We start from the raw sequence: 21,875 nt of genomic DNA, 5'->3' as shown, positions 1-21,875 counted from the left end.
CAACTGAAGACGGAAGACAAAGAAATTAGTGGGAGTGGTCTAAGTGAGATGTGAGGACTAGTGCTTTGCCAGTAAGCATGATTAAATGCCAACCTGAGCTCCTTCTGCACAGGTCTGGGTGGATAGGGGCTGGGATGCCTTGCCTGGAGCCAGACACCTTGCTCTCTGATTTCTGTTGCAGACACTAGGGGCTGCCCGCAGGATCCTTGGGACAGATTCACAGGCATGGACTCCTAGCCCCCCAGCATCTGATAAACCAGACGTGGTTAACACAGGCATAAAGAACAGCCTGGAAGAGAACAAGCAGTATAACAAATGTTGTCAAAAGGCTGTCTGCAGCTCCAGAGGAAAGAGCTGGGCTTAGGGATGCGGCCTGGGGTTTGGCGGAGTTTGCCCTCAACTGAGCAGTGCTTGGCCATTCTCAGCATGTCAGAGCATCAGCGGATGGGACCTTTCTCCTTTCCGACTCTGTCGCCCACCCATCTGATGTCTGTCACAGGCAGATCAGTCTTGCTATGTTCCAGAGATGACACAGGCCCCCCCACACTGTGTGTCCATCCAGAAACAGGCACAGAGTGAGAAGGTGGTGGTTTTCCTGGTTTTCCCCACTGATGCAGGTGTTCTGGCACGTTAGGTGCTCACCCTGTACGTGGTGACGGTATGAATGAATGAACCCAGGAGGGAGGAAAGAAAGAGATATACAGGCAGTGTACATACTGTCCCAGGCATTTCAGAGCCCTGCCTGATCCCTTCCCAGACTGTCACCCGCTCTTGTGGTCATGTGCCCGCCTGGGGTGTCACAGTCCCTTGGAAATCACTAGTGCTGTGATCAGAAGCACAGGTTTTAGGGCAAAGACCCAAATTCAAATGCCTCTGGGTAGCTTAGCACCCGAGGAGTGACACAAAGCAAGGTAAGTAGTAGGAAATGCTGGGGGCTGAGGTGGAAAGCGTCACTCAATAACGGGAAACTGGCCCCGTGCAAACATGGGCCCAGAGTCGCCAGATCCTTGATTTCTTATTTTTTTAAAACAAGAACTCTAGATTTTGATATGAAATTAATCAATTTTGGAATGTTGGCAACTAAAAGTCTTTTTTAAAACACAGAGCCAAGAAAACCTGTATTTGTTATTTGGTGCTGGTGTGACCTTTCCTTTAGAATAATATGGACTAGGTTCAAGTCTTGATTATTTAGTTACCAGTGGCCTTCGCAAGTTATTTAACCTTTCTGAATTCTAGCTTCTCTCTCACAAATGAAGAAAGATTGCTTCACAGCATAGCTATGAGGACTAAAAGAACATATGTAAGAAATTAATATAGTACCTTGCATGTAGGGTACTTAATAATTATTAAATAATAGTGATGGCCATGATTATGTTATTATTAGATTGAACCATATGAAATTCCTGGAATATGCATGGATTTGACCTATAAAAATGACAATCTCGGGGCATCTGGGTGGGTCAGTCAGTTGGGCATCCGACTGTTGATTTTTGCTAGGGTCGTGGTCTCGGGGTTATGGGACTGAGCCCTGTGTTGGTCTGCACACTCAACGAGGAGTCTGCTGGAGATTCTGTCTCTCCCTCTGCCCCTCCCCCTGTTCTCTCTCTCATAAATAAATAAATCTTAAAAATAAATAAATAAATAGATAAATAAATAAAGCAGGCAATCTCATGTGGTTCAACGTAATATTGATATAAGATCCTACCCTGTATATATTATTTTACCATTATTATCAATATTAAGTTAAACCTCCTTACTCCTTAAACATATATTTATGATCCCCCCCAATTCTGCTTTTCCCACAGCACTTACCCTGTCCTTTATTATATTTTTGGCTTCTAGTCTACCCCAACTCTGCTGGTGTATAAACTTCATCTTAAGGCAGGGATTTTCTGTATTTTGTTCATTGTCTTTCTCGACCCATGTCACCCAGCCCCTACAATTATGTAGTAGGCTCTCTATAAAGATGCGTCAAATGGACTTGCCCACTGGCCTTCCCGAAGTTGAGTTCAGTCCCCCACAGACACTCCTTCAGGCCTTACAGGTTTGAGGAAGCTATTGATTAGAAGTGTTCCAAATAAAACATGAAGGATGATTGTCATCTTATGATGGTGGGTTTTTTAGGGCTTTGACTCTTGAGCTCAAGTGTAATGTAAGACTAGTGAAAAGTTGCATGACTATTTCCTGTCCAAATCTGAAAACCTGAATTCAATTATTAGAAATAAAAATAGCTAAATTGGAAAAAAAAATTTTTTTTTGACCAAAAGCATCAAAAGGCTTTGTTTCATTTTGTTTTATTTTGCTTTGTTTTTCTGGTCAAGCACATGAGCTTTGTACGATGTTATATTTTTTAAAAGATGCACTGCATTTGCCCTTGGATAAAAGGGAATTTGGTTTGTAAGAGAATTCTCCTTGGCAGTACAGTATGCTTTCACTGTGTGTGTGTGTGTGTGTGTGTGTGTGTGTGCGCGCGCGCGCATGCGTGTGCTTGTACATGCGTCCATATATTCACTAGTAAAGCTAATGCAGCAAAAGAAATTAAAATCATAAAGGGCAGGCCTGCCTGGATTCCAGAGACAGAGGAGAAAATGGTGGTATTGTCTTTCGGAGGAATGTCAGAGTAGTCCGCACACAGAGGAAAGTGCTGATAAGCAGAATGACAAAAGCCGGTTTCATGAGTGATTCCAGCAGCTAGGGTACACTTCTAGCTGATTGCCCTGCTATTTTCGGTATTCCACATATCATGACTAAATACACAGAGCTTGCCTGGAGGCCACAAATATGGTAAGTCACTGGGGAATTCTGGGAGCTACTCTATCATTTGTAAGGACCGAGGCACCTACCTACCCTGCCCTTGTCTGCCTCTCCCCACTCCCTAGTTCAGGAGTTAAGAAAATTCTGACCGGCTCCTACCTTCTTACCAGGACACAGGGGAAACCTTTATGTTTCCCAGGGCAGATATTTTTAGACTCGATGCTCAGTCCAAAGTGTTAACTAATTGAGTTATCAGGTTTCATGCTTGGCCACAGAGAATGGCAGTGGAAGAGGGAGAGAGCTTCCCAGAACAAGTAAGCATTTACAGTTTTCGAATGAAATGCATTTTCCTTTATAGAAGTGCTGCTTGGGCCTGAATAGTTGTGTCTTTTACAAAATGCATGTTGCCAGATAGGAAGGAAGCTACCCTGTGTGTACCACGGATCACCCGAGTTCAATCTGTGTGGGACAATGCGCTGTCCTTTCTTTCTGTTTTGCTTGCATCTGGACCCTAGGTACGTTTTGCCTTCGATGTAATTTGGAGTGTGCTGGGCTCAGGCATGTCTGAAGAAGATGCTTAATGAAATACAAAAAGACTTAGGGCAGTGTGGCATCCAGGAAGGGCCTAGTGGACCCAAGATGTATGGTTTAAATGTTCACAGTTTCCTCAAGAGAAATGTGAGAACTTTAAAACTCAGCTTTGTCTGGTTTATTAATGACAAGGGGAGTATGGAATTTTACAGTTGTAGGGAGAAACACTGTGGAGTTAAAATTTTAAAACTCATATAAATTAAACGGTAGATGGGGATGGGATATCTGGAAGTTGGAGAATGTAATTTTATTTTGGTTTCAATACAATTGCACATAGATTTAAATGTATTATTTCATTTAATAATGTTAAAGAATTAGCATAGTAAGCCATTGTCCCCTTAAGGAGTACTGTATGGGGAAAGGAGGTAAATATTTGCTTTAAGTGTACAAAATTTTGAATATTTGGCTCTGAGGGAATCATAAAATGCTATTTTGATTATGGTATAGTTTAAGATTTCATGTGATCCCTTCTTTCTACCAGTGTCTTTTCAGTTAGCACCAGTTTATCTACTTGTGAGAACACACATGTACTCACACGTGTACTTTGTTATTAATACAATATATTAAGTCCTGAGCACCAGGTGAACATTTTGCATGCACTGGTCCTGATGCCTAGCAGAAGACATCATAAAGACGAGGACATTTTGGTGCTAGTTCTAACATCAAGTAGGCAGACATGCTAGTGGTTTTGAGAAAAGAACTGTCATTTCATAATGTTACAAAAAACAATTCAGAGAACTCTCAGAGTTTTGAACCTCATTTCAAATGGATTCAGTTTTAATCTTTGTATTCTTGGAAATAGGTTAATCTTTTCGTGAAGAATATTCTTTCATGACCTTTACTGAATATTGCTGTATTCTACGGTAGACATTTATGAAATTTTCATCTCAGTGAGACTTTGCAAACATTCTGTGTGCCTCAGAGAAAGGCCTTTTCAAATTAAACTTGAGATTCATTGTAAAGATGTAAATATTGTTCGTGAATTCCAGACATTAAGGATAATTTACTAGTAATATAAGCATACTGACAGGTGAGTCCTAAAAATCATATTATGTCACCCTAAAAATAATCAATTCACCCATCAAAAATTGCAAGCTGTATTGAAGGTTGAATTTCAGAAGTGCATTCTGTTCCATTAGTTTTAGAACCGAAAACTTTACATATAATCAGAATGACATTTGTTGATGACCTAGTGAGACTTGGCTTTGAAAAATTCTAATTGCTAGGAAGTTTCAAGCCAAGTGCAAATATAACAAATCTTAATGTACTTGAAAAGCTTTGGCCTCTTATGAATTAATGAGTTAATTTAAAGAAAAGAAAAGATCCAAGATCCAAAAGGAAAGCTCAAATAAAAGCAGACCATCTTGTTTCTGCCTCGTGTCAGAATATATCAACTAAATGGTGAGAGCATTTGATCTCAGCCCATATGTGCAGCATTTTCTGTTTTGGTGGGCATGCTGTTTAAAAAATGTGTAATAAAATGACAGACTGAATTTGAAATCATCCTGCCCTAAGCAGTGACTCTGGAAGGGTACTGACCCGACACAGATCGCACAGAAGTCCCATCACAATAGAGTGTAGCATATACTATTGCTGTCCTGGGTTTAGTTGGACAATGAATAAGAATTATTCATCTCCTGGTTTCATCTCTGCCTTGAATGGAAGACCGAACAGTTTGTCTGCATGAGCTGAACTATGGATAAAATCCTTGCAAAGAGGGTACAGTAGATAATTACATTTTCACAAATGATCGTTAATGCCTCCTGCTACTTCTGTTTGGCTTGTGATTTCTGTAGTATTGTTTAGAGATTTTCTACAGGATTGCTTAGTCTGTGTTTTGGGAGAAACTGTGATTTTACAACTTTTAATTGTGAAACATTTGTAGCCCAAACCTTCTAGAAAGGTGGACTGCGTGTGCCTCTGCCAGTTCTAGAAATTCTCATGGGTTGCTAATCAAGTCTTTATGAAAGAACTAATTTTGCCATAAATGATTGATGAAAAATTAACTCTTAAACTTGAACTCTTAATGAGCAGGCAAAAAAAAAAAAAAGAAGAAGAAGCAGCAGCTAGACTCTAATATTGAGAAAAGCCCAAATTTAATACAATTTTAGTGTGCATTTCAGAGGCAGGTAACGATTGGATCTTTCATAGCCATGAGTTACTTTTAAATCCTTCAAAGTTACTCCGTCACACCAAATAGAAGTTCTTGCTGTTATTTCATGCTCTGTCTTCAGTTCAGATGGGTTCTATTTTATATGTCTTATTTTTAGTAATTCATTAATAAATACATATTTGAGAATCCACAATTTTATTGTTAGTGATTTTCACTTTAGGAAGCTTAGGGCAAGTGGGAAAATGCATACAGTCAAACTCAAGAAAGGAGTCACAAAACCTGTCTTTTTGCTGCTGAGACTATCTGTACAGTTTCTTGTTTTAAAATGGAAACTTTTAGTTATGCAGTAGGTATGGTACTTATTTACCAACCAAGTGCGCTTTCTTCTATGTGACAGTGGAAGATAATACCTCCTCTCAGTTATAAATTTGGGTGATAATCAACCCTAAGCAACATTTATAAGACAAAAGAGAATTTAAAATCTAAGTGTCCTGTCTTTTTAACAATCGCTGTCTTTATAATACCAAGGCATTTTTAGTCACAAAGTAAAATATATATTTGCCATTTCTTTATTCTAATGTAAACATTTATGTGTTGTATTTTTTTTACTACATCCTCAAAATATATTGCAAAGGCTAGTATTAAGAATTAAATCATATCTTCTAATTAAACTATTGATAAATTTTAGACTATACAACACAAATTTCATAGTGTATTGGGCAAATATCTACAGTTACTAATCATTTATTAAGCATCAAAATCTGTGAATAATTTAATTCTTTTATTTTAGGAGATTTTTTTTGCTCTCTCATGAAATACAGGTCTGTATAGACGTTCAGGATAGATGCTCATTTCCAGAGAATAAGGTTGGGAAGTGAGTGCATTTTTCTCTGGTCAGGGGACAAGTGAGTGATGCAGCTAATTTAAAAAGTAGAAGTCAATAATGTTAAAAATTGCATTCTAAAATCTGGATATGTGTCAGATTTTAGTCTTGAATTCTTGATTGTATTGTGTTCTAATTCAGCATCGCTCTGATATCTTACTGATTTATATGTTTCGATAATTCAGTCATTATTCTGTTGTATTTTGAAAACACTTGTGTCAATAAGATAAATTATACTTTGAATTCTGTAGCTTTTTAAACACAGGCTGTGTTTTACTCATCTTTTAATCATCGGAACTTGGCACATACTGAGCATTCAATAAATATTGGTTAAAAATTTTTAAATCCTTATCTCTGAAAAGTATAGCCTCTCATCAAGAGTAGTTGCTCAAAAGAGTATTTTAAGCATCTCATCAACAGAGTATTTGAATTAAATTGAAAATAAAGTGATAGTATATAGCTGAAAAGAAGTCAAAAATATCTAGTAAACTAGATTTGAAATAATGTTTGGCCTTCTAGTCACCCTTTAGTCTTACAATGAGGCACAATATTTCTAAATATTTAAATATTTCAAAATATTTTAAACAAAAATGTACTAGCTAATTTTTCATTTTAGTGACTAAAATTAGGCTATTATTTCCAGGCTAGAAGTTTCCCAGAATACAGGATTCATGTCTATAATTGTGTTTACACAATAATGACAAATTATCTATAAAGAATTTTCATGTTATCTTTTCTGATATGGCGGCACCACTTGCAATGAGATGGGCTGTTTATTTCTCACGTGTCATTTCCAAGAACCTTAAGTTGATGTTCTGAGGACAGCACTATCCACTGGAGAAATATAAGAGTGTCAGAGTATGTGGAGTATGTGGACATGGACACTTGGAAGGAGCCTGTATAGGAAGAGGACTGAAGCAAGGTAGTGAATAGGCAATAAATACATATTTAACTGTTGGGACAATCCATAACTTTATTGGCACTAAAAGCAGTAAATAGGCAGCAATTAGAGTAATTCTGGCCTGTACTTTGCAAAAATAGCAGCATTGCATTTACTTACACTTTGTCTTCCTACTCAAGCCTATTACCTAAATTACTCTGTTAGGAGATAATTGGCCTTAGTGCCATGAAGTAAGTCTGACAACTTTGCTATAGACCAGCCATTCTCAAAGTGTGGTCCCCAAACCCCTGGGTATCCCTGAGACCCTCCCACAGTACCTAGGAGGTCCTTCCTTTTCTAACTACATTATCCGAGACTGAATTTCCTTCACATACTTTTCAACCAAAACAACATATGACCAAAGATTGAATTCAGAAGTAAATATGAGAATCTAAATATCTTCTATTGTCAGGCACTATTGCAAAACCGTAAAACAGTACCAATCTTCTCACATTTTTTGTTTGGTTTGGAAGACAGAATTATTTTCCATAAGATATATGTTTTGTGTTACATAATATGTGTTATTATTTTAAAATAAATGAAATATTTGTTTAAATCTCAGTTTTATGTTCCAATGTGGTAAATGGCAGTTGTTACAACCCTCTTATTCAAAAGTTCCTTGGGGATCCTCAATAGTATTTAAGAGTGTAAAGGGACCCTGAGACAAACAAGTTTGTGAACTATTACTCTAGACAGAATGCAGCGTGAACCTTCTCTGGCCTGGTTTGTATGCCTAGCTTAGGTGCTGAAAGCATTGGTCAAATAAGGTCAAGTTCATATGTTCAGTCCCTGCGTGATCAGTTATGTGCACTTGGCTCTCGTGGTAATAGCCATAGCCAAGCAAGCTAAAAAAATTGAGAAATTTTAATGGTGATAGTAATAGATAGTATTAATTAAAGGCCAACTGTTTGCCAGTCCACTTCTAACTGCTTCCCATATATCATCTCCCTTAGTCTTCTCAAAAGCTGTACACGTTAGATTTTACTGCTCTTCTCATTTTACAGGTGAGTAAACGGACCTACAGTGTGTTTAAGTCTCTTGTCTGAGGACACACAGTTTGTAAATTGTAGACACTTGTTTTGAACGGAGGGATTTTTGCGTCAGAGTTTGAACTCTGAGATCATCAAAGAAAGTGATCGATGAGATCTTCTCCAAAAACTTAAAAAACACATATGCTATTCTACCCCTGAGCTCACAGCTTCATCTTCACACGTGAATGGGCCGCTTCTTAGATATGAGTCTCTATTCCCACGGTCCCTGCACACGTCGTAGCCATCTGATTGTAACAGAGCTGGACATTTCAGTCAGCCACCGTGCCGTAACTGCTTACAGCTGCACGTGCCAGTGGTTACCTGAACTTTGAGGTAAAGTCTACTATTACATGTTAAACTTCAAGGAATGAAAAATAACATCCGTCTTCATCTTTACCGCATGTTTTCGTTGTACTTTTTAAGAGACCTCTTGCACATCTGGGCATTATTTGCTCTTTCTCTCTCTCTCCCATTTTATTGCCTTCAGTGTAAAGCTGTTAAGTCTTCTAATTACAGATCTTCAGGAAAATGTAAATGCCACCTGGACACTATTTAACATTCCCAAATCATCCTATCTATAAACCTACCTAGCTACCTCTGACTTCACTAGTGAACTAAACTTATTTTAAAATATACTTTTTGTTCATTCAAATAAACTTATTTAGCTATTGTTTTACTGAGGGTTCCTAAGATCCTTGTTGATGACAGACTCGAGCAGCAATGAAAAATTAACATGGAAAGAGCAGTAGCATTTTGTATCTTGGTGTTGATAAGAGTCTGTATGAAACCGTGTTCCCCACAAGCCCCCCAAGGAAGGCGGATCGTTTCAGATACCAGACGGCTCCAGCTGCCGCAGCCGGCACACAACATTTTAGGATGCTTCCTTCAAGACCCTTTCATCTCACTAGCTAATGCCTCCTCTTGCTCTGATGCCATGAGCCTCACCCTTCAATTCCTCTGGGCTTTTAACCCCAGACCTCTAATTATCTGACCAGGAAGCTAAGTCCAATGTATTGTGATTGCCTGGCTGATCCCTACCCCGTAAAGTATATTTATACAGCGGAAGAAACTACATATGCTCACAATATTAAGTCTATCCACGCTAAAAACCAAGCTATTTATTTTCTAATCTCAGAAAGAAAAAAGAAAAAAAGAAGGAAAAAAACGTGCATCTATTCAAGTAAACACTTTCTCTTTTCTCCTGATACCTAGACCAATTTTAGCTTATCACTGTTTTCAGTTGCTATATTTAAGATGTGAATAGTTCGCTGGATTAAATATTTTAGGACTCACGCCAATACCTCCTACATAATAAGGATCCTTAGGCATGAAGCCCTGTTCTGATTCATAACATACCAAATAAATGGAAAAGTCCCAAGCAGTTGATGTGTCTTCTAGAATCTACCCTGTGTAAAGCCAGAAGTAGCTGCTCTGTGGTTCCTAAGTGGTCAGTAGCAGTGTCTTCGTCTCACAAGGTGCATTTCTAGGGGACTCGCGGATCTCTGTGGTGGTCGAGCCAGGCCATGCAGCAGCCTGACGTTTGTTTTAAGAACAAAGGTGAACACAGACTCCCAAATTTTGACTGCGTAATACTATCCCACAGGGGCTCAGAGCAGCTTCCTTTGATGGCTAAAGAGGCAAAGCTGGCTCCTTCTGGCCCTCTTCATCTGCGTGGCACGGGTCGCGACGTTTAGATGCGTCACCGTGCCCCAGGATGTTCAGGACAACTGGGTGAGGAGTTACAACATGGAAGACAGTTTGGGGAAAGGAAGGGTGAGCAAGTACACCTTGGAGATCCCATTTTGTTTTTGGAGTCCGACAGGAAAATCTCCAACCAAGTCCTTAGACTGGTTCAAACCATAAAATTCTTGCTCTCCTACCATGAGGTAGGGAGAAGAACATAAAATCCGGGAATTCTGATTTCTCTTTTCAGCAGTTTCCTAACCAGTTAAGCAAATCATACCTCTCTTTGCTTCAGTTTCCTGTTGATACAGTAGAGATGATGCGGTTACATCAGCCTTCCTCAAAAACCAAAATGTGTTAGAAAAATGGAAATGTACATTTTTTTGATAATACAAAGCAAAGCTGTATATTAAGACTAAGATTTAAGCATTACTATATTGGATCTTTACTTACCAGTTGACTAGGTCGGGCTATGTCTCTTGAGATTATTTAGTACATTTTGTTGAGGCGAGTCAAGGGCACTTCCGTAAATTACTCTCCTGCTCTAACAATTATAAATGAAGACATGGTGGGGTACGTGTCAAGTCATCTTTCCAGGGGTGGGAGAGCCTGATTGCTTAAGACAGCCACTTCCTCAGGTGAACAATGGAGTACGGATTCTGTATCAAGTGTGTTATAGGCAGCCTCGCTCATGGGAAAGCAAAAGAGAATTTCTTAAAAGACATGTTCATGTGGGAAATAATTGAGACAGATTAACTAGATGAAGCATAGCAAGAAAAGAGAAGGGATGACTGATAATGAGACAGTTTGAGACCCTAGAGGCTCTATGTTTTTTTGTTCAGCACTCGCCTTTTGCCTAACAAATGGAAAAGCTTTGCAGTCCTGTGTTTTGGAGAGCCTGGCATTTACAAAATTTACACATTACGGACCAACAATAACTGCTAACTATTTTATGCAACCTTCAGTTACATTCTTGTTTTAACTTAGTGGGGAAAATAATCCTCTGAAATAAAAATGATTAAAATTTTCAGGAAGAGTTAAATCTTCCTCGTGTTAATATTCCATCTTCGTGGATTAAGGTGGAAAAAAAAAAGGGGGGGAAATTCTCCAGGGCTGTTATATGTTCTGAGTTGCTGAGCACTGAGAGAACTATGGATAGACTTGTTTTTTCCAAAGCAACGTATTACCATTTCTGTTGTGCTTCCTCATCCCAAGAGAGAACCAGAAACATGTCCAAGCACAGCAGAATTTCTGGTAACGAATCCACCTGGAAAACATACATTTCAGAAATAATTTCTCCATCTCTGGCTGCCTTCCAGGCTTACTTATTTATTTGGATCTTTACATTTCAGAATAACAAAAGGTAAATGGGTTTATGAATTTTAAGGTTAATGGGTCCCTGTTGTATACTTGTGTTCTTCTGCAAGTAAAGACAAACTCACCCTATACTAAAATGCCCTGGAATGGAATAAAGTGAAGAGTTCATTTTGCTTTCATCTTGAACTTCAGAAATATTTTGGATAAGGAGCTATATCTCTTTCTATATCTTGTGTCCAGTTACCCTGGCTAAAATGGAACTTTTATTAACACTTTCCCATTTTTGTTCATTTGGGAATTAGCTCTAAGTACTTAGCTCTAAGAGTACTTTCACACTGTACAATCATCAGGGAGCTTTTAGGGAAGGGAGGAACTCACCTGCCATTCAGTTAAACTATTCTAACCCTTCTATTCCTAATATCATTTATAGCATTCTGCTTAATATACGATAGTGTTAGAATCTAATCTGTGCCCACAGCCCACTAAGATACCTTAAAATTCTACAGTGTAAGGAAAGTTTTTTAAACGAAAGTTGTAAGTCAAAGTGGTTCAAAATTCTGTCCCAGGCTACTACAAATCAGAACATAAGATTACTATATTGACCACATAATATTAGGACATACAAAACTCTCCTCCCCTGATGCAAATGGTCTTATGTCCCTTGAGAGGCAGGTGAAACTTGCCTTTAAACTTGTTCTTTAAAATCTTACTTTTCAAATAAATCCTGTTTGCAGTTGAATGGAATCCCCTTCACATTGAGGAATATTAGAAATTCCCATCCACCACCAACACCCCATATGCTTTGCTTCCTTTTTTTTCCCCCCCAATAGGAAACATCTTTCTTCTCAGTATTTATTTTTATTTCTAATCAGTCTCCAGGAGAATTTTTAGGTCTCTGAATTCTGGGTGAGAAAAGACACTGCAAGGGGCCTGGATTCTGGGTCTTCTTTTGATGTAAACCAGATCGTAGTAGACAGACTTGATGAGAGTGGGTTTTATCAGCATGGCCAAGTAAATCTCTTAAAAACACTGTCTTTATGAAAACAAAAGCCTGCCAGCGCTGTATTTATTTTTTTAACTGGTTCCCAGTCCCCTCTACTTAAAGATAAAGATGGAAATGTTGTTTTGCCTTTCAGCATTAGAGGGGTCACTGTGCGCAGACGCCCCGGCAGGTTTGAAATGTGCACCAGCAGGGGCCTTTCTGGCCAAGGGCCCAGTGGAAAGATGCTAACCATGCTTAACATGTGTTAGGGGACAGTGACCTCATTTTGAGGGATGAACTAAGGTTAGTTCCAAGCTAAGTCCTTACAAACAAAGGCAGCCTTGTAGCAATGGGAAGGAATCCGTGGAGGCAGGCCCTGGTCCTTTGGGGGGTTTTGACAAACATGATTACAAATATAGATAGCCTTTAGAAGCATTTTCCTTGCTGGTTAAGCCCTCCCCCTCCCCCCCACCCCTCCCAGTGCTGATTTATAGATGAAAAATGCTGGTTTATTTCCAGCAACTAGGTAGCAAGTAAAGAATGAAATCTTAAGAACTCAAGAGCTTCCCTAACTAAAACGGTTTAGGTTTTGTCAAGCACTTGCCATATGAAATTCCCTTTTAGGATCTCTGCACCCCACCCCCAGGACACATACCTAAAAAGGACTTACTTGCTAAGATAAAGACCTAGTACCCTTTGGTGGAGTGGTGTTGGGGGTGGGGGAGAAAACCAGGCTGGGAAAGATCTGTGGTTGTTATTGACAGGAGGCAGATTGTCGCATGAATGTCACAGTTGTTGTGGGTTGCGCAATTCGTCACATTCTTTTGAAATTGGTCAGAAATTAAATCACTCTGCAAGAGATCTATAAAATATCAGCGCATAATGTCTTACGCTCAAATATCTGGAAACTTTGGGCACTATCCGAATGGCCATGTCTCAGAGTATAAACTGCGATTCTGCTCTAGTCTACTGGGTAAAAAAAATAAAAAATAAAAATCCCTCCTTTATTACCCCCCCACCACATGCTTGGGCAGCCCTGTGGCTCTGTGTCCACTCTCAAAGCCTTAAATTCAGAAGAATGTGACTCTCAAGCCGCTTTTTTTTCTGTCACAAATTGTTTTATTCCAGATGAACGTATCAGTCTTGGATTTTGAGAAGTTTTGCAAAGCAGCTCCACTTATATTTCAAAACTATAATTGACATTAAATCACTAATTAAGGAGCAGAGGCACAGAGGACTTTGGGATTTTGACAAGCAGGTCCTGCACTGTGTAAATCCCCTTCCTGACTGAGAATAATTTATAAATCTGTATTACTTTATTCACTGAAAATTGCTGTCTGATACTACCAAGAAAAGCCTGACACCTGTAGTTTCTGGATATAAAAGTTTGCTTTAAACGGGGATATAGAAGAGTAAGAAGGGGGGAAGCAAACATGAAAGCCAAAATTTCAAAATCTGGCGGGCAGATCTTAAACATTGTCTTAGTGAAATTAAAAATCCGTCAGCAGACATTCAGAATGCCTCTCACATCATTCCTTTCTTTTCCATTCCACCTGCTATTGCCCCCAGATTTCCATATCACAAAGAGCCATATTTTTTTCTTTTTTTAACTGAAGTATAATTAACATACAATATTATATTAGCTTCAGGTGTACAACATATTGATTCAACAATTCTATCCATTATGCTGTGCTCACCAAGATAAGTGTAGTCACCATCTGTCAGCACACAATGTTATTACAGTATTATTGACTCTGTTTCCTATGCTGTACTTTTCATCTCCGTGACATTTATTCCACAGCTGAAAGTCTGTACCGCTTTGTCTCCCTTATCTATTTCAGCCATCCCCCCACACCCACCTCCCCTCTGGCAACTACCAGTTTGTTCTCTGTATTCAAGAGTCTGGTTTTTGGTTTCTTTGTTCGTTTGTTTTTTAGATGCTACATATAAGTGAATACATATGGCATTTGTCTTTGTCACACAGAGACATATTTTTATTGTAACCTAATTCTGTGGCATTCACATCTGGTTGCACATTAGAATCATTCGAGCTGTGTATATTAAAATATCCCGTCTCAGACCAATTGAACCTCTGGGGGTAGGGGCCTGAGTGTCTGATTTGTTTGTTTGTTTATTTGTTTAAGTCTTCCCCTGGAGATCCTTTGGGCATAATCAATTGACAACCATTGGTCTACAGCAGCTTTTGTCTCCATTTTCTCCAACATGAATCTGCTGTCCATTAATTGGACTAAAATATAGATCTAATGATTTCTTCCTGCTCTGCAAAACCCTTCGCTGGCTCCTGATATCTTTATGATGAAGTTAAGTCAGATTTAATCGCCATTCCAAACCTTCTGGGAACCTCTCCTTTACCATTCTCTCCAGGGGCCTCCCTTTTTCAGTAGAAATTATTTATTTGCCATTCCTGAAACCTTGCCATGTCTATATCTCTGCTCACTTTTCCTTTCTTCTTCTTTTTTTAATAAAGATTTTATTTATTTATTTAAGAGAGAGGGAGAGAGAGAGAGAGTGCACCAGCTGGGGGAGGGGGTGTGGGTATGGGCAGAGGGAGAGGAAGAAGCATGCTTCTGGCTGACCAGGGAGCTCCATGCCTGGGATCATGACCTGAGCTGAAGGAAGATGTATAACTGAGCCACCCAGGTGCCCCTCCTTTCCCTCCTTTCTTCTTTTCCCCACTGACTGGGGCCCCTCTAGAATTCCTGCTTCTCCTCCTCTTAACTGTTCTCCCAGCCATACTCAGTATGCAGAAATGGTTTCTCTCAGTAGAATATGGGCTTCATCATCTTCTGTACGTTCTGCTACCATAACATCTCATTCCGCGAGCTGGCTGCAGCCTGCATGGCCAGACGTAAGATCCCTGAAAGCAACAACTGTGTCCTCAAAGTCGATCCCAGGTAGACATCACTGCTGAACTGCTGGTGTCGAACCCTGTATTGATTATGACCCCCTAATCCTGGTGATGGAATAAACGTAATACCCACTTCGAAGATTTGTTTTACTAGTTAGAAGAGATACAGTATTTATTCCTTGAAGACCCAGACTTGTGATTTCACTTTCAGCACAACCCTTCCGTGAAGTTAAGAATGTAGATTTAAGTAAACCAATATATTTGTTTTCTGACGTGTCTGTTTGAATATACCTGGTCCTGCCATTCACATTGAAATCAGTGCATCGAGTGTGAGAAGATCGTAACACGGGTGCTCTTCCTGGGCCGTATTTTCTGAGGTGTGACCAGGCAACAGGTCTGATAGATCTGGCCACCTACATAATGCTTTTGGGGGTTTTCAGTAGAAGAAGTTTAATTAGAGGTGTCTTAGAATCCTCTTGAAATTAACTTCTTAAGAAGTAGAAAGCCTGATTAACAGAAGGCGTTTTATTCGGCAAACTTTATATCAGTAGTTATTTGGTTAATTTAAAAAAAAAAAAAAAGAACTAATAGCCAGGAAAACCAGAAGGGATGTATATTTGGTAAATATTTGATTGTTACCCTAAGTCACAGAAAAGTACATCCATTTGCCCAACACGGATATAAAGATGAAGCCTTTCTGTGAGCGTGGATCCCCTGACTATAATTCTCTTTGGCCTTCTATACCGTAAATGCTCTTTCTAGGAGTCTCAGTTATAGTCTCTTTGAAGGAAAGCTAGAGATAAAGCAATCTGTGAAGTAATCTGAGTATAGAATCTTTCTGTATTTTTCTGGTTTTTATTTTAGTCTCTTACCGTCATCCCATTCGTATCTGATTCAGTAGGAATATTTTTAGGAACTTCTTTCTAATAAGTCTGTCCAAAGCATTTAATTTAGTTTTCATAAAAATATTCTTTCTCTGTACTATTTTATACTTTAAATAGTACCTAATTAAATCACGTAATTACAACACCCAGGACCACTGGCGTAAACATGTGCGAAGAAAACCACAGCTGATTACCAGTGGGAGTGGGAGCGTCTGTATTTGGGCATCATCCGGTGTTGACAATAGGAAAGGTGAGGGACAGATGTCAGTTAGGAGAACAGTGACCACACTCCAGCAATATCTGGAAAGAGCCGAGCAGAGTACCTGTCACTCCGATGACTCAAAATAAAGGTTGTTGCTCTTTACTTCTTTACTCAGTGAATGTGAGTTCCTCTTCCTCTTTTATATGACTCTGGAGCATTTAGCCAAGGGAGCATTAGAGAGTGGGGATTAAGGGCCAAGTTCTAAAGCCGGGGAGACATGAATTCAAATGTTGCCTCTGTCAGTTTCTAGAAAAATGCCCTTGGGTAAGTTACCTAACCTGACTTTGTGGTCTGTAAATGTAGATGATAGTAACACAGACTTCACACACCTGCGAGAATGAGTTTGGGGAATCTATGAAAAATGCCCCACATATTATACATGCCAATCATTGTTGGTCATGATACCATGTTATTAGATACCAGAGCACTTAAATGCCTTCTGATTCACAAAGTACAACAGATTGCAGACCTCACCTGCACGAACTTTCTGACAGTTATTGCTAAAACAAATACATTGCTCCACAGGTGATCCTAGCAAGCATCGCAAAAATCAGGCACCTTGCCCAAGGTGAATTAGGGAGCAAGAGTAATTTCAGACCCACTAAGCACCACTCCCTTTATCTTCTCTTCAAGTGTGGAAGAACCCCAAAGTCTGTCACTAGGCTCTGAACTTTTCTTTGGTGAAATGGAGAGATAGTAAGAAAGAGCAGACTTTTTTGGTTCCCAATTAAGTTGGTGTAGGTTTTTGCTCCTCGAGGAATAGTTAGAACATTGGACCATGCAAGGGTCTTCATTTGGCATTTACTGGGATTCTGTTATGTAGGACTCAGCCCTGAACAAGACAAGGACCTGCCCTAAAGTCCATCTTGATAGACAGCTGGTACCTGAGCAGAACAGACCAAGTGCTGTAGGAGTCCAGACTGGGGCATCACATGTAGTGTTTGTGGAGGAAAACTGCACAGGGGAAGTGACTTTTGAGCTGGGCCTAGGATTGAGTTTGCTGGATGTGTTAATGGGAGAGGAGGAGCGAGGGCCGGTGTCAGCATTACTGGTAAGGGTGATGTCATAGTGCCAGGAAATTATGGGGCCTCTCTAGAAATAATAAGCCCTTGAGGAATAAAAAGCTGTCTAGATTGCCTTCAAGATCAGTATTCGTGTTTTTAGTTCAGGCTGGAAGTGTTTGTTTGGGTCAGGTTTTAAAGGGCCTCGGTGGCCATCTCATAGCAATTGAATACTGTGGTTTAAAAGCAGAAACATTTTGGGGCGCCTGGGTGGCTCAGTTGTTAGGCGTCTGCCTTTGGCTTAGGGCGTGGTCCCGGCATTATGGGATCGAGCCCCACATCAGGCTCCTCCGCTGGGAGCCTGCTTCTTCCTCACCCATTCCCCCTGCTTGTGTTCCCTCTTTCGCTGGCTGTCTCTCTCTCTGTCAAATAAATAAATAAAATCTTAAAAATAAATAAATAAATAAATAAAAGCAGAAACATTTTTACAAATGAAGCAAGCCATCAAAGGTCAACATAGAAAGCAGAAAACAGTTTATCTACCTGGGGTGAAACTGCAGACAGATATAAGCAATCTGCTTAGGCGGACTTGCTCTCGATCTCAGGATTTTTGACTGCTTGGGCCACATGGAACCACTGGCGTAGAGGAGAGAGTTTGGGCTTTTCTCAAGCAGTTCTGGCTTTCCATCCTGGCTGCTTGCTTATTAGCTGTGTGACTTTGGGCAAGCCCCTTACTTTTTCTGAAACTCAGTTTTTCACCTCTGTAATGAAGGTTCCTGTCCTGACTGAATTTTTAAGAAATAAGCACTAAAAATGCACGTATAAAAATAATGTACATAAAGTGCTTAGTGAAGTCTCTGGCCTGTAGTAGGCATTCAGTGAATTGCAGCTGTTCGTCATGATTTTCTCAGACCCCCCAGTGGCTCTTCAGTGAGCTCCTCAACAATGTTCAGTGCTTCTGGAATATTCAGCTAGGGATAGTGTACCGACTTTAACCTCCTAGGGGTTTTTAGGATGATCTGGGCATCACACGGCTAGCGTCTGAACTGAGCAATTAGAGCAGGGTGAATGGGGATAAAAAAGGGTAAGTGAATTTCCAGCTGTAAGGAAAGCTAAGATGTTAGGATAATGATAAAAGTAAGTCCTTCGAAGTGTTCTTGTAAACTGGCACCGAAGTAAGGGATCTATAGAGGTAAAATGACATGAAAGCAAGAACCAGTTTCACTTGTCTGCATAAACACAGGGCACAGGGGTGCCTGGGCGTCTCAGTCGTTAAGCATCTGCCTTCAGCTCAGGGCGTGATCCCGGGGTCCTGGGATCGAGCCCCACATCAGGCTCCTATGCTGGGAGCCTGCTTCTTCCTCTCCCACTCCCCCTTTGTGTTCTCTCTCTCACTGGCTGTCTCTCTCTATCAAATAAATAAATAAAATCTTAAAAAAAAAAAAAACACAGGGCACAAACAAAGCCTAGAACCTGCCCAAAGTGCACAGTTTACTAAGAGATCCCCAAAGATGTGAGCCCCAAAGGGTGCAGCTTCCAATATAAGCACAGGAAGCAAACCCATCACATAGAAGGTGTAGCAAAAACTCGCCTGTCTCAGTTTGTCACCAGCTGGAAGGGGAAAAAAAAATCTTCCCTGAGAATTTGTAACCACAAGGAATCCCTCCTATCCATACCAGTTGGAGGTCTAAATTTATCTGTGTAGTCTTTTAAAACAAAAACCAAAACACGCTCAAGGCAAGCATTTATTTTTAAAATAATCTTGGATTGATAGTGCCTCTAGGCAACTGGAAGCAATCATAAAGTCTTTTCAGAGCATGGCATCATTCACCCAGGCCTAAAAGTATTCCCAAAGATTAATCCCTGAGGAATATGAACTCATGATCAATAATCGCAAACCATAGAAGGCGTTAACTGGTACAATCACTTTGAAAAACAATTTGCCTTTAACTAGTAAAGTTAAAGTAAGTACTTTTTAAAAATAAGTACTTTTTAAAAAAAATATTTATTTTTAGAGAGAGAGAGCAGGGGAGAGGCAGAGGGAGAGAGAGAGAATCTCAAGCAGACTACCTGCTGCATGGACCCCACTCAGGGCTCCATCTCACAACCCTGAGATCATGACCTGAGCTGAAATCAAGAGTCAGATGTTTAACTGACTGAGCCACCCAGGTGCCTGATAAGTACTTTTTAAAGGGAAGTTAACTCTAAAAGCCCCTGGAGACAGAATATTTGATAGGAAGCATACACATAATTTTCTGGAAGAGAGTTTGAGGGAAAGAATAAAGAAGAAACAAGTAATCAAGGATTCACACCTCTCATTTCTCTCTCTCTCTCTCTCTTTCTCACACACACACACACACACACACTAGCTGTGTATGGTGATCAGACTTATTGTGGTGATCACTTTACAATATATACAAACATCAAGTCATTCCATTGTATACCTGAAACTAATATGATACTATATGTCAGTTATATCCCAATTAAAAGGTTCACACCAAAGTTGTATACCTGAGTGGCTAGGAAATTTGGGGACCTTCAAGTCAAAATAAGAAAATCAAAGGAATTTATGATTCACATCTCTAACTTTAGTACCTAGTTGCAGTGCCAGATGCATTATATGTTCTCAACATATATGTTCTCAGTAATGTTTGTTGTACCTGAAAGTACCTACATAGTTAATTGTTGGATGGACTGATGGATGGATAGAAGGTGAATGAACAAATGAACCAAGAGTTGCCAAGCATAAATTATGGAGCAAACACTTATTCAGTGACCCCCCTCTTGTTTTTGAGAGAAGGAGAGAGTGCGCACATGCGTCCTTGAGTGGGTGGGGGGGAGGGGCAGAAGGAGAGGGAGAGAGAATCTTAAGCAGGCTCCATACTCAGCATGGAGTGTGATGTGGGGCTTGATCTCATGATGCTGAGATCATGACCTGAGTGGAAATCAAGAGTTGGACACCCAACTGACTGAGCCACCTGGGTGCCTTAAGCCCTTTCTGAAAGTAGTGATTAGTAGCCTCGTCTCTAGAGTCAGATTGTCTGGGTTTGCACTTCTGTCATTCATAAGCTGTGTGTCCCTGGGAAAATCAGGCATCCTTTCTATAGCTCAGTTTCCTCATCTGTAAAATGGAGCTAGCAATAGTACTTTATTTGTATTAGTTGCCTAGGGCCACCATTACAAATCATCACAAACTCGGTGACTTACAACAATAGAAACTAATTCACTCACAGTTCTGGAGGCCAGAAGTCCAAAATCAAGGTGTCCACAGGGCCCTACTCCCTCCAAAAGCTCTGGTGTGTTATTCTTCCTTTCTTCTTCCAGCTTCTGGTGGCTCCTGGCATTATTTATCTTATTCTCAACTTAACTCCAGTCTCTTCCTGAGTCTTTACATGTTCTCTGTTACATATCTGTGTGTGTTCTTTTTTTTTTTTTTGAGGTATAGTTGACATATAATATTATATTAGTTTGAGGTGTACAACAGAGTGACTTTATATTCATATATATTTTCTTCTTCCAAAGACTTCAGTCATTGTATTTAGGGCCCGTTTGAATCCAGTCTGACCACATCGTAACTAATTATATCTGCGAAGATCTATGTCCAAATAATGTTATGTTCTGAGATTGCAAGTGGACTTGAATTTTGGGGAGACACTCTAAGTACTTATGATAACGTCTAGCATATAGTCAGAGGTATGAAGTATTAGTTTATTACTGAGGTTGGCACTCAAGAAATGCTTTTTCATTCCAATCACTGCTTTCTGCTGAATAATACCAGTGTTCCAGGATTGGTGGGAATGCTGAGTTATTAGGTTAATTCATAATAATGCTTGACTCTATCCTTGAAGATATTTCCTTCAAAAACACACATAGTTCATATTTCTTTCCTGTCTACTAAAATGACTAAGTAGACAAGAGATGAAAGGGTGATGAAAGATATTATCATTTTCCAGATTCTTCCTTCAGATTTTGATTATCTAGGGGGAAAAAATGCTGACCAATCTGCTTATATTCATTTTATGCCAACTGACTCCTTAGGGGTGACCTCCTCTGTAGTACTTGTCATGTGGCAGAGCTCAGCTTCTTCTGAGACATGATTTCCTTCCAAAGTGCTGGGTCTATAACTGGCTTTAAGAGGCATTGTTAAGGTAGAACATTTAAGATGAAAAAGTAGGCTATAGCCTGTGTTAAGAGTAACTCCTATGTTTCTAATGAAATGACTGCTAAGAGGTGCAATACACTGATATTGAGCCAAAGGCAAAATCTTATATATATTTTAGCATTAAGCATTATATACATTAAGCATATTTAAGCCTATCTAGCATAAACTAAAGAACATTGTATGGGTACTATAGACAGAATTTAAAAAAAAAAATGAAGAATCCATTATTTACCCTGCTACCTAATGCAACATGATTTGGAAAAGTTGAGAGTGAGGTGAAAGCAAGCAAGGCTTCATTTGTGCCACGGTGCACCCAGATGTCGGCCCGCTAGCGCACCGTCAGTAGTCAATGAATATTCGTGGAAGGAAGATGTCGCTGCATTGCTTGCAGGTGGTTGAGAAT

The 21,875-nt window shown here is 39.7% G+C and overlaps 1 protein-coding gene across 18 annotated transcripts in view; it reads left to right on the top strand.

Annotated features, from left to right (window-relative positions):
• ANK3 (ankyrin 3) overlaps positions 1 to 21,875 on the top strand; it is a 657,955-nt gene that overhangs the window by 402,576 nt on the left and 233,504 nt on the right. Inside the window, exon 1 of one of the 18 annotated variants that reach the window (XM_034662554.1) lies at positions 2,551 to 2,784. The exons of the other annotated variants lie outside the window; for them this stretch is intronic. Coding sequence (XP_034518445.1) covers positions 2,782 to 2,784 — 3 coding nt within the window. The 5' untranslated portion in view covers positions 2,551 to 2,781. Of the gene's footprint in view, positions 1 to 2,550; positions 2,785 to 21,875 lie in introns of those variants that run through there. 18 annotated transcript variants of the gene reach the window in all.

This window comes from Ailuropoda melanoleuca, chromosome 6 (assembly GCF_002007445.2).
Source record: "Ailuropoda melanoleuca isolate Jingjing chromosome 6, ASM200744v2, whole genome shotgun sequence".
In the NCBI taxonomy this organism is placed as follows: Eukaryota; Metazoa; Chordata; class Mammalia; order Carnivora; family Ursidae; genus Ailuropoda; species Ailuropoda melanoleuca.
This window is presented reverse-complemented; position numbering and strand designations above follow the sequence as displayed.